Source organism: Neofelis nebulosa, chromosome 3, assembly GCF_028018385.1.
Source record: "Neofelis nebulosa isolate mNeoNeb1 chromosome 3, mNeoNeb1.pri, whole genome shotgun sequence".
In the NCBI taxonomy this organism is placed as follows: domain Eukaryota; kingdom Metazoa; phylum Chordata; class Mammalia; order Carnivora; family Felidae; genus Neofelis; species Neofelis nebulosa.
In genome coordinates this window covers 161,646,207-161,657,302 of record NC_080784.1, presented here as the reverse complement: position 1 = coordinate 161,657,302, position 11,096 = coordinate 161,646,207, and the positions used below count along the sequence as shown (strand labels likewise).

Genomic DNA, 11,096 nt, shown 5'->3' with positions numbered 1-11,096 from the left:
TTAGCTGGCATTTGCCCCTCCCCCTCTTTTTTTTGTTTGAAATGCAGACTCAATGGCCAACCATCCACCTGGTATCCATGAACACAAAAGCTACATGTTAAAGATGACAAAGTAGGAAGAAAGAATGACCATAGGTCCTTGACAACATCAGGGAGTCACTTACCTGCTGCTGTCCCATATAAAAACAATCATGTAATCAATTAAATAAAAAAGCCTATTTGGTTAATACATCGTAATTGAGTTACTGGTCCATGTAATCAAATACACTCTTAACTGATAGACTATTTAGGTATTTAATGTGCTGTAATAGAAAATGGACACAAATTGCCTGTAGGGTCTGTGAGAGAATGTGCTGCTCACCCTCACGTGTGCATATACACCACTTGGGGGACCTTGTTAAAAATGCGGGTCCAGATTCAGTAGGTCTGGATTGAAGTCTGAGATTCTGCATTTCTCAGAAGCTTGCAGCTAATGCTGATGATGCCAGGCCTGGACCACACTTTGAGTAGCAAGGACTTAGAAAATGACAGCTCTTTTGTCAGTCTGCTCCTGTGTTGGAGCTATTCTGTTTCTCTTTGATATGCTTATTTGGTTAAAAATCTGGAGAGGACTCAATGCATTTTCAACAAAAAGGCTTTTATTTAGAATATCATTTCAGAGACAAAAAGCAGTTCATTTTGTTTAGTAAAATACATTTAACAAATGCATTTAAATAAGGTAAATTCAAGACTTTTGTGGATTTTTTTCTTACTTGATCTTCTGCCAGGTGGAGTTTCTGTCTTCCAGCCTAACTGGGTTCTTTCCAAGTTAATGCAGCTATAATCCAAGGAAGTGCTTTATCAAATCCAAATGACTCAAATCTCCCTCTGTATTCTCACTTAATTTCAATGTATTAAATGCAACATAAGGAAAACCACTTAGGAAAGTAGAATTGGAAGGAAATGCTCCCCCTCCTTGGTCATGTTATCTTTTCAACAGAGGCCTTGCCTACTCTGAAATGGATGGCAAAAATAAATTGGTACTGGGAGGTGATGGTCGGAAGCAAACCAGATGATTTTCACACCATCCATCATCAACACCCAAAGGGAAATGCAAGCCCCACCACTTTCCAGCCAAGACACTTCTTTACACAGAAGCTACATATAGCTTCCTATTGTTATTTTCTTTTCTAGTTATGTACATTTAAAAAATACAACATTGTGTTAAATAGCAGGACAGCTAACAATGGAACACACAGCACTACACTGAAAAACCAAAAAAGCTTGGTTAAGCTGAGGAGAGAAACAGCGGATGGTCTTCATGGAGGGAAGCTGCTGGTGCCCACCATCTCCTTAGTCTGTCACGGATCTGCACTCTGAGGGTAGGCCTTCCGACCGCCGCCACTGAGCCAGGCGCTGCTTAAACCATTTCTGGAGGAGGGAAATGTATAAAATTACTTGTCACATACTAAACAAGTGAAACATCCCTTCCCTTTCTACAAGGTAGCCTCTGTGGTCTAGCTGGAAAGGAGGAGCAAGGAATGTGTCCATGGGAATGGTTTTTCTCATTGTGACACTTGTCTTCCCTGCTTTGGGACCTTTGCACATGCTATTTCCTATGCTTAGCATGTTCTATCTTCATGCTTTACCTGATGATCTCCCTCTCATCCTCAGGTCTCTATTTAAATAGAACCTGCTCAACAAAGGCTTCCCTAACCACCTGATCTAAAATGGGTTCTCCACTCATCTCCTTATTCTCTATTTTAATACTTTGTTACCTTCACAGAATTTTTAATATCTGGAATTACTATGTTTATTCACTTGTTTGCAGTCTACATTTCCTTCTAGAAGATCCATGAAAGCAGAGACTGTATTCATCTTATCATCATTGATTGCATACTTAGGCCCTTAGCACAAGGGCTTAACAGAGATTAATTAGTGTTTCTTGAATGAAAGAAAGAAATTGAAGCATCTCCTTGATGCCCCAGATAAATCTCTATAGCCACTATATCTCAGCCATGTGTGGTGATCTCATCAAGGACCCTGGTCATTAGAGGTGCTTAGTAAGTACTTGTTAAATAAAATGAATGGAAAGCAGAGTACTAGGCAACCTCAAGGCACTCCTTGGGGATCCATGGAATAGATTAGCCCAAACTTTCCTGCTGCAGGGCTGCTGAGCAGTGAGAGTAGAGTGGGCCCTCCCAGCTTACTCAGAATCTTCTAGCTCTGTGTGACCCAGATATTCTCATCTCACACAAGAGACCATGGATTTAGGGAAGGCCCCAGATGGGATGCTTCTAGACATGATACCCTGTGAGGGCTAAAACACTTAAATAAGTTTTTTTAATGTTTATTTTTTGAGAGACAGAGACAGAGTGTGAGTAGGGGAGAGACAGACAGAGAGGGAGACACAGAATCTGAAGCAAGCTCCAGGCTCTGAGCTATCAGCACAGAGCCCAATGCGGGGCTCAAACTCACAAACCGTGAGATCATGACCTAAGCCAAAGTCGGACTTTTAACTGACTGAACCACCCAGGTGCCCCTAAAACACTTTTTTATGTTGTGGGGCTGCCTTTTATTATGCTACTGAGGGGTGGAGGGTTCTGCAAAGAGAAGAAAAGGAGATAAGAGGAGATAAGGGTTGGGAATAGGCTAGGGTATGGATCAGGTTGTCCAGGAGGAAACTGGGATTTCTGAAAAAACAATGTTGAAGAGGAACTAGTGAGGAAACAAGCAGCATGTACTGATCCTCATGGGAGAGGATGAATCAGAGGGCCCTGTGGGAAGTCAGACCACCAGGCTTTATTCTTCTGTTTCCCAGCCTTTCACACATCATGGCATACATTGAGAATGATGATATTTTCATGTCATGCTGGTATAAACAGGCAAGTTGCTTGGGTAGGTGACCACTGAGGGCTCTGTAGTCCCGAGTCCTACCAATAGGAAGCTCTATAGTGATCAACTGGCTATGAGAACTTGAGGAAGCTCCTTAAAAACAGTGCCAGTCCGTTCAACTCGAGAGGTAAGCTTAGAGGGTCTTTACTGTCCCTTCTGGGGTTTTTTAAATTCACCTATTCTAGAGGTAAGCACATGAAGGCACAGAAAAGAAGCAGAAAGAACACAGCTATAGGATGGACACCAGACCTGTGATGTGCTGATGGAGATGGTATGGTAAGAAATATCCAGAGGGCTCAGCCTTAGTATGCCCAGATGCAGATTCAACCTCAGGACAAATAGGGTGGGCTCTAGGGTCATGCTGGGGAAGGTCTCAGCCCTGCAGAGATCTAGGGAACTGAAAGGCAGTTCAGCATAAGCCCAAGATCAGAAGAAAGGGTGAGAACCACTGGGGAAGGAGTGCTTCTAGGTGTCAAGGCCTGTAGAGCTAGAGGGAGTGGGGCCACAGAACCATTTGGGGCTCTGCACTAAAGCTAAGCTGGCTGAAGAGCATGGGACCATACTTATAACTTGCCCTAACTGTACAACAGAGTTTACACACTAAAATGCCTTACAAGGCTGTCAAGACCAGTTGTCTTATACTTTGTACTGTGGGGTGGCAGCAGGGAAAAGTAATCTAAAACCAGGGGCAGCAGACTACCTCTAGGGGAGACTTCTCTTTGAAGGTTGCTCTCCAGGTGCCATTTTCTGTTCCTGGAGATCACTAACCTTAGGGAGAAGAGAACTCATGTAACTTTGGTGGCTTTAACCAAAGTTCTACTGCTAATGGTAGGTGCATTTTCTTCTGTAATCTGCATGTGTTTAGTTAACTCTGGAATCTGATGTGGGAGCAGCATGGCTCTAGTTTCACTAATGAGGTAGCTCTGTGGGGGTTTGGAGGCTACAAGGTCTGATTCAATAGGATTTCCAGTTACTAGGGCTGAATAAATGGCCACGTTTTCAAGACTGACTAATTAAAACTTGGAGGAGGAAAGTTTCATTTTCTATCAGGATTCATTTAAGACAAAATGATTGAGCTGGCCTTATTCAGAAGAGCCACCCATACCTTTCTACTAGTAATGAATATTAATGTACAGTTACCAAAAATAACTTCAGCAAGGACCACATTCGTCAATTGTAGAGTTGGCATCCAAATGCCTAACAAAGTGAACCCTAGTGTTGGGGGATGGGACGAGGTTCAAGAAAAGCTCAACGCTTTTCTAAAGATTTTATATCTTAAATCAAGTATGTTTATTATAATTTAGCAAGCCAGCTGCTCTCCAACAAAAACCACTAAACACCTTGCTTGCTTCTTTTCCCCTTAAGAGCTGAACCTTATCACATCTCACTCGCATCAATACTAATTTTCCACCTGGCTTTATCCTTCTCTTCCTTGTTTCAGTCATCCCCTGGGAAAGACATTCATCCCTCACTGGCTTATAAATGAATGCCCTCATTACCTCACCCCATTGATGGAGATTTATTTACTCTGAGTGAAGAGATGATAATTAGACACTGTGATTGGGAGGGGCTGAGGCAAAATAATATTGTTCCTGTCCTTTTCTCTAGTAACTAACATTTTCTTCATTTCACGGGGAGACCTTTAGAGGTTTTTATTCCACTGATAAAATGGCCAACAACTAAAACCACTGAGTTCTGGGAATAGTCCCAGGGTATTAAGAGGAGATAAAAAATACTGGAAACCTCTCTAAGAACCAACGCCAACTACACTAGCTTGAATCAGTGATAATAGAAAATGGCAGATCTTCCTGACCTCCCATGGGACTGATAGAAGAGCTTTCCCAGCCCCTTCTCACACTGACTTAAAAAAAATAGAGGCACAGGGGTTGGGATTCTGTAAGGTTTATCTAATTTAAATGTAGGAGATATCTTTTTACTGTCATGAGAAAAACCGATCCTAGGATCCCAGCAAATGCAACTTAAAAAGTTAAACATCAGAGCACCCTTCACCTCACTCCCCATTCCTACAGGTATCTCCCCATAGCAGAGAACATTGTTCTAGGATGGGACAGTTATACAGAAAGTCATCAGAGCCCCCAGAGAATGGTTCAAACTTCTAGTCCCTCTTGCCCCTGCCAAAGTATTAGCAATGTGAATCAGCTTTAGTTAACTATCTCACAGAAGCATCTCATGCTTCTTTGTCTTCTACTAAAGTAGTACTTGTTCTATGAAATTGAAGAATATGATTCCAATTCTGGAGGTGGGTGGTGTTAGGGGTGAGGGATCAGGCATGAGAAATAAATATTATTTTGGCTTTGGTGATCTTTCCCTGTGGAAAGGGGCAATACAGACAAAGAATAGAAATAGGGGATGTGCTGATACCAGACACAGCTTATATGTAAGCCCAGTAGACCCTGGACTTCATGGAGTTATTTAAAGAGTCCCTGCAAAACCTTCCAGAAATAAAAATAATTTTATATGCACCTGGAAGTTCACCATTCGGCATTATATCTCCAGAAGACACTTTTCAAAATATAAGTGTTGTTTGAGAAGATTAAAGAAGAAACCATTCTTACCAACCAGTGCACATGGGGGTGGGGTGAGCTGGAAAAGAGTTTGGGTGGAAAGGATGGGAAGTTGGAAAATGAGACCCAACCAAGGAAGGAGTGACAGAGGGCAGACACCCCGAGGAAGACTCTTCCCCTGAACTTGCTAAATTTTATCTCCCTGTGAGCTCTGGGGTCTCAGATGCTTTGTGCGTCTACACAGGAAGGCTGTGGGAGGGGGTGGGGGTGGGGCAAGAAGAGCTGTGGCAGCCTCAGGGAGGAAGAAGGTGGTGGCCCCATGGCAGGAAAAGGAAGCCAGAGGCCCTGCTCTGAGGTGACTCACCTCACACCCATTCATTTCAGGGTTGCATCTACCATTTGCTCATCTGAGGAGGGCAGAAGAGAGGCAATGGAGAAAAGCTGCCCAAGGGGGCAGGTGAACCTTCCATCACAAGTCTGAATTGACCTCAGTCGCAGAAAGAATCAGGTGCCCTTTCTTTCTTCCTGCCCCTCACCTGATTTCATTTTAGTTCTTTCATATAAGGTGACTCTCAAGAAAAGATTGAACATAGCCAGGATGACTGTGGTGTAATGTATGGTTTCCCACACCCCACCCCACCCCCTGGCAAGAAATACAATGTAAATTGAATTTTCAGTCCTCCCCTCCCTCTCCAAGTTGGTTTCTCTCTCTCTCTCTCTCTCTCTCTGTCAAGACAACAAGGTAGTCACGAGTCTGGATTGTGACTCAGACTGCCACAGTTCAAATTCTAGCTCTGTTACTTCCTAGTTGTGGCCTTGGGCCAGTTTCTTAACCTTTCTGTGCCTTGGTTCTCTTATCTGTCCAACTGAGCTAATACTACCTACCGTATAGCACTGTTGTGACAAGTGATTTAATACTTGGAGGGTGACTGGAACAATACCTGGCAAGTATCAGTCATCACAAAGGGCAACATAATTATTCTGCCTTACAGGTAAGGGTGATCTGTGGTAGAATCAGAGGCTGAGAAGAGCTCAGACCCCTAGTTGGTACAGTGCCCACAATAAATCCGCAGCCTTCTTTTTAATAGATGAGTTCTTATATCTGTGATCACTCTTCTTTTCTACATATAGTGTGGGATTTTAAATGATAAAGCTTCAGCAGGCTGCCTCCTCAGGGGGTTCCAAGAAACATGAACTGTTAGACTTGGGTTACAGTAAGTCACCTTCCATTAAGTTCTGGTTAGTCAGACAGCTATTCCCTTTGCTAAAAACAGATACACTTGACTTTCTATCTGACCTAGGAACGGCAGGATTTTCTATGGGCAATTTCTCCAAAGTGCATCTGGCTTAATTAGTAAAAGTCATTTTAGACTTGGGGTCCAGGGTCTTGGTTTGATGATACACTGAAGCACCCTTTACAAGCTTTAAAGCCTCACCTAAGTATGGTTCAAGATGAGGAGAGGTCAAAGTGCTTGATGCTCTAATCTATAAAATGGGAAGAATGAGAATGTCTCTAGAGTTGAGACTAGGAGTGTGGAAGTGCTTTGGGCTCCCGTGGGAGAGATGCTAGAGTGGTTCCAAGTAGTAGTATCTTCATGCATAACTAATTGTCTTTCCATGACCAAAGGGAAAATAGAAGTCAGATAAACTCTGGACAGGGTTTTAAAAAACAGGCAGCTGAAGGGGTCAACATTGCACCTGAAGGTTAATAATCATGGGCATTGTTGCATTCACCATCTACCCTAAACAAATTTCCCAATAACACAGGTGCTTTTAAAAATAGATACATCAATCTAATGCACTTAAGGGGATATCTGCTTCCACTCCCTTCAGTCGTGATGTCAGATGCTTACCTTCTTGGAAAACTCCAGAAAAAAGACTGGAATTTTTTAAAATGTGAAATCTCCCTCAATATATGCAATGTTAGCTCTGCAGCTAAGGAGAAGCTGCAATGTGACCGGGTAGAAAGAGCAAGCTTAAAGACCCTTGCCATCCTGGCGGTTCTCTCCCTCTTGGCCTTAGTTTCCTGGGTTGCCAAAGCCAGGACTGAGTTTACAGCTGATCGTTTAAGGTCCCTTTCAGCTTTGAGACTCTGGCCGAGAATACTTTTGAGGGCGCTGGGCTCAGAGAGCGCAAGCAGGCACCTCTTCCGAAAGTTGCGCCCACAGCCCAGGGGAGAAGTTGAGTGGCGGTGCCGGGTGGGGGGCGGGGGGGCGGTGAGAGTGGACCAGGGACGCACCTCCTAACCTGGAGAGAGAAGAGAGCGTTTCTCCCGGGCTGTGGGGAGAGTGGAAACGCACGGAGAAGGAAGGGTGATCGTGAGGTTTCTAAATGGTGCCTGGGGGAGCTGGGACTGGGGGCAGACGGGGCGCCCCCGGAGCCGGGAAGCTGGGATGCGGCGGTGGAGCTCAGTGGCGTTTGAACTCCGGGTGCCGGCAGAAGCGACGGAAGATAGGGGGAGGGCGGCGAGGTGGGAGTCGAGCGCGAGGGGGACCCAGCATTCGCGAGACGGCCGCGGCGGGCAAGGGGTCGGGGCGCGTGCGGGGCTCACCTGGGTCTCCTCCTCGGAAAGGCCGGCCTCGGCCGCGATGAGGCACAGCGTGGTTGGGTCCGGGTGCTTGTTGACCTTGCTGAAGTTGTATTCCAGGATTTCCACCTGGTCCTCGGTGGGGCCGCTCGCGGTCTCCGCCGACATGGTCTCGGCGCGCCTGCGGGGAGGGAAGGAGCGGCGGCGGTGAGCGAGGCCGCGGGCGGACGGGTCGTGAGGAGGGACGGAGATCCCGGGCGCGGCCGGCCCGGCACCTCTGAGCGCGGGGCTGTCCCCTCCCGCCGGCGCACGGTCGCGCGGGTCCCCGGGCTCCTGGCCGGGCGCGCCGAAGGGTCCCACCGCAGAGCCGCGCGTCCTCCGGCCTCCGGGCCTGCCCGGCGGTTCTCACGGCAACTTTCCGCGGGGCCCGGGGCCGGGGCGGCGGAGGACGATCACGCGCCCTCCTGGCCCGGAGGCTCCCAGGAGGAGCGGAGCTCCCCGAGCGGAGGAGGCTCGGCGGCGGTTTTGAAAATCGCCTTCAAAGGGACAGCCCTGACAGATCGCGGGGGTGGGGACACACCTCACCGGAACGCGTCGTTCTGTCTCTAACGTGGTTTAACCTAGGAGGGCTGTACACCCCACCCCTACTACAAAGAAATGACCCGGACAGCAGTTACTTCTTGATGGGGGGGGGGGGGGGCGCCGGGAGCAGCACTTTTCATCTCCCCCTTTCACGTCGTTCCCTCCTGGAGTTCTCAAGGCCGATAGCTGAGAGCATCAGGAGAAATGCTCACCTGAGGGCTTGTGTGAGTCACTCTGCAGTCTGCAGCCTGCTTCGCCATCCCTCCCACCCCTCCACCCCCGTTTTTCTAACTAAAGCCGAGAATCCACAGCCTCCCCTCAACGCGCGGTTCACTGCCTAGCGCTGTCTGGACATTGTAGCAGGGCGTACGTGGTCGAGAGCCCGCTTCATTACCAACTTCAAAGTCTCTCGTATTTTCCTTACTTCAGAGCCAAACATTGCTTTAGCAAATTCTGGGTACCACGACTTCCTGCTGCACCCTTTCCATACTTAAATAGCCTCTGAGCTGGGGCAAAACATAACAAAACCAAACAAACAAACAAGGCAGATGTGCACCTCTCCTCCCCCTTCTCACAATTTAAGATGTAAGGAGGTGTAGGAAGTTACAGTCTTGAAGACCTTGGCTGAGGGTTTGGTACAAACAGGTCAGGACTTGACTTTGCTGACAGTAAAAGACATGCACAAGTGTGGGAATCACGTTGGTTTGTTGTTTAAACAAACAATTGCAAAATCATCCAGCATAATCCTGAGTAGGTTTTGATGTGGTTGGTGCCTGGAGAGGAGCCACACTTCACTGATCTACCTGCATAGTGTACCTGATGCTGTTACAACCTTCTCTACTGTGACCTGCAGCTTATGCTCCCTAATAAATGTCTTTACCTCTTCTCTGGGCCACTTGAAGAGGCTTTCAGGTAGGACAAGAAGCCATTCTACTGTAAGAGAGTCTTGGGCTCAAGGCACTTGTCCTATTACAGTGAAATCTTCCTGTTTTTAGGGTGTTATGTGCCCTCCCATTGAAAAATCTGTACCAATGGCTCCCGTCACAGTGCTCACAGGCTTAAGCCAGGTCAGAAATGCCTCCTCTCCTGTTGGCACCTATCTCCCCTTTTCTTTGACCCAGAAGTTCAGAACTGGAGAGAACCTTGGAGATTAACTTCTCTGGTCCTCTCCTGGAACAGCCCAGGATGTTGGCACAGGGAGACTGAGGCACAGGAAGACTCACTATCCCAGCGTTGCCCAGTGAGTGACCAGCACCCTGGAGGGAAAAGCCTTAGCTTCAGTGTCAGTCCTGTGCTCTGCGAGACCCTTCTCAGCAGCCCATTATATCTTTAGTTTGGCAGAAAAAATCAGGAGGGCAACAGTTTAAAGGCAGGGGCTTTTGAATGAGCATTGGCTGTCTTCTAGAATACCAATTCCAGCCAAAGCTGCCCACTGGAACCACTCACCACTGTCCATTTTGCCTAAAAGAACACAGGAGAGGGGAAATGACAGCCTCTGATTTCTTACCCCAGAAAGTTTCCAGCTAATTCCATTGACACAATGATACTCCCTCTTCTCCGTGAAATTTTTGCTTCTTTGTAGGATCCTCAGTCCTTCAGAAATATTAACCAAAGGTATGGATTTCTAAACTGGACTCAGGTTCAAGGACTGTTCTGCATGTACTTCCTTCTCTCTGTTACATATTTGCTATTAAATAACTCAAGGGCTGCTACTGTCCTTACATTTAAGCAGGTGCATTTTCTCTTATATTTTTGTGACTTCCTATTACAGGACTTTGTATGTGGTTTCATGGGTAGCTTCCGGTTGACTTTGAAGTACTCCTTGGGTTACTTGGCTGAGGGCCACTGGACTTGCTCGGCTGCTAAGGAGACTCGTGGGCAGTCCTTTTGAAAGTACGTATTTCTCCAAGGTACACCAAACAAACAAGCTTGATTTCTAGAAATGGGGACGAAAGATCTGACCTCTATAGTCAGATCTATCTACTGTTTCTCCACAAAACTCAGTTTCTGTTATCTCAGTCCTCTTTGGTGGACAAGTGTTTGCAGCCGGTACTTGGTTTCTTCTCTCCCTCTCTTTTAAAGGAAATTTAAAAACTAAATCACCCTAGTAACCTTGGCTTTGTAAAACTTCTCAACTCTTTCCAGTGAGGAAACCGTTGAAAAGCTTCTCTGAAGGTAGTCTAAACACTTGCAGATGAAAAGAACTAAAAATATTTTAAAGCTTCTTAAACTTTAATCTCTGCATAAGTTCTATTGTTGCTGTGGTTGTAGTTCTATCTTCTGAAACATTCAAGAGTAATTTGTCCTGTGGTTATGTTTTCTTTTGTCGTTGGAAAGGCCATGCATAAATCTTTTCAAGAGGTTAAATGAAAACTGCTGGCTCTTTCCTAAATGAATTCCAACACCTGGTTAGACAGTTTTACTCTTGTCCCCTAAGCCTGTAGTTATTTATTTTAAAGGTATTTATTATATGAACTAGCTCACAGAGAGTGCTACAAACTGGTAACCTTCTAACATTGCTGTGGGCTCATATTTACCATTTTCTCCCTCTCCCAGCCATCTGGTCTCTTTGTAAAGCCATTAATATCA

General features: G+C 46.1%; 1 protein-coding gene across 5 annotated transcripts in view; it reads right to left on the bottom strand.

Annotated features, from left to right (window-relative positions):
- Nucleotides 1-615: 615 nt before the first annotated feature.
- The window catches only part of HOPX (HOP homeobox), a 30,944-nt gene continuing 20,463 nt past the window's right edge, over nucleotides 616-11,096 (bottom strand). For 2 of the 5 annotated variants that reach the window (XM_058722472.1, XM_058722471.1), the window contains exons 2-3: nucleotides 7,950-8,106; nucleotides 616-1,409 (exon numbers count right to left, since the gene is read on the bottom strand). In XM_058722472.1, coding sequence (XP_058578455.1) covers nucleotides 1,332-1,409; nucleotides 7,950-8,093 — 222 coding nt within the window. In that variant the 5' untranslated portion in view covers nucleotides 8,094-8,106 and the 3' untranslated portion in view covers nucleotides 616-1,331. Of the gene's footprint in view, nucleotides 1,410-7,949; nucleotides 8,107-8,200; nucleotides 8,418-8,505; nucleotides 8,629-8,719; nucleotides 8,871-11,096 lie in introns of those variants that run through there. The other 3 variants (XM_058722474.1, XM_058722473.1, XM_058722475.1) reach the window with 3 other exon arrangements.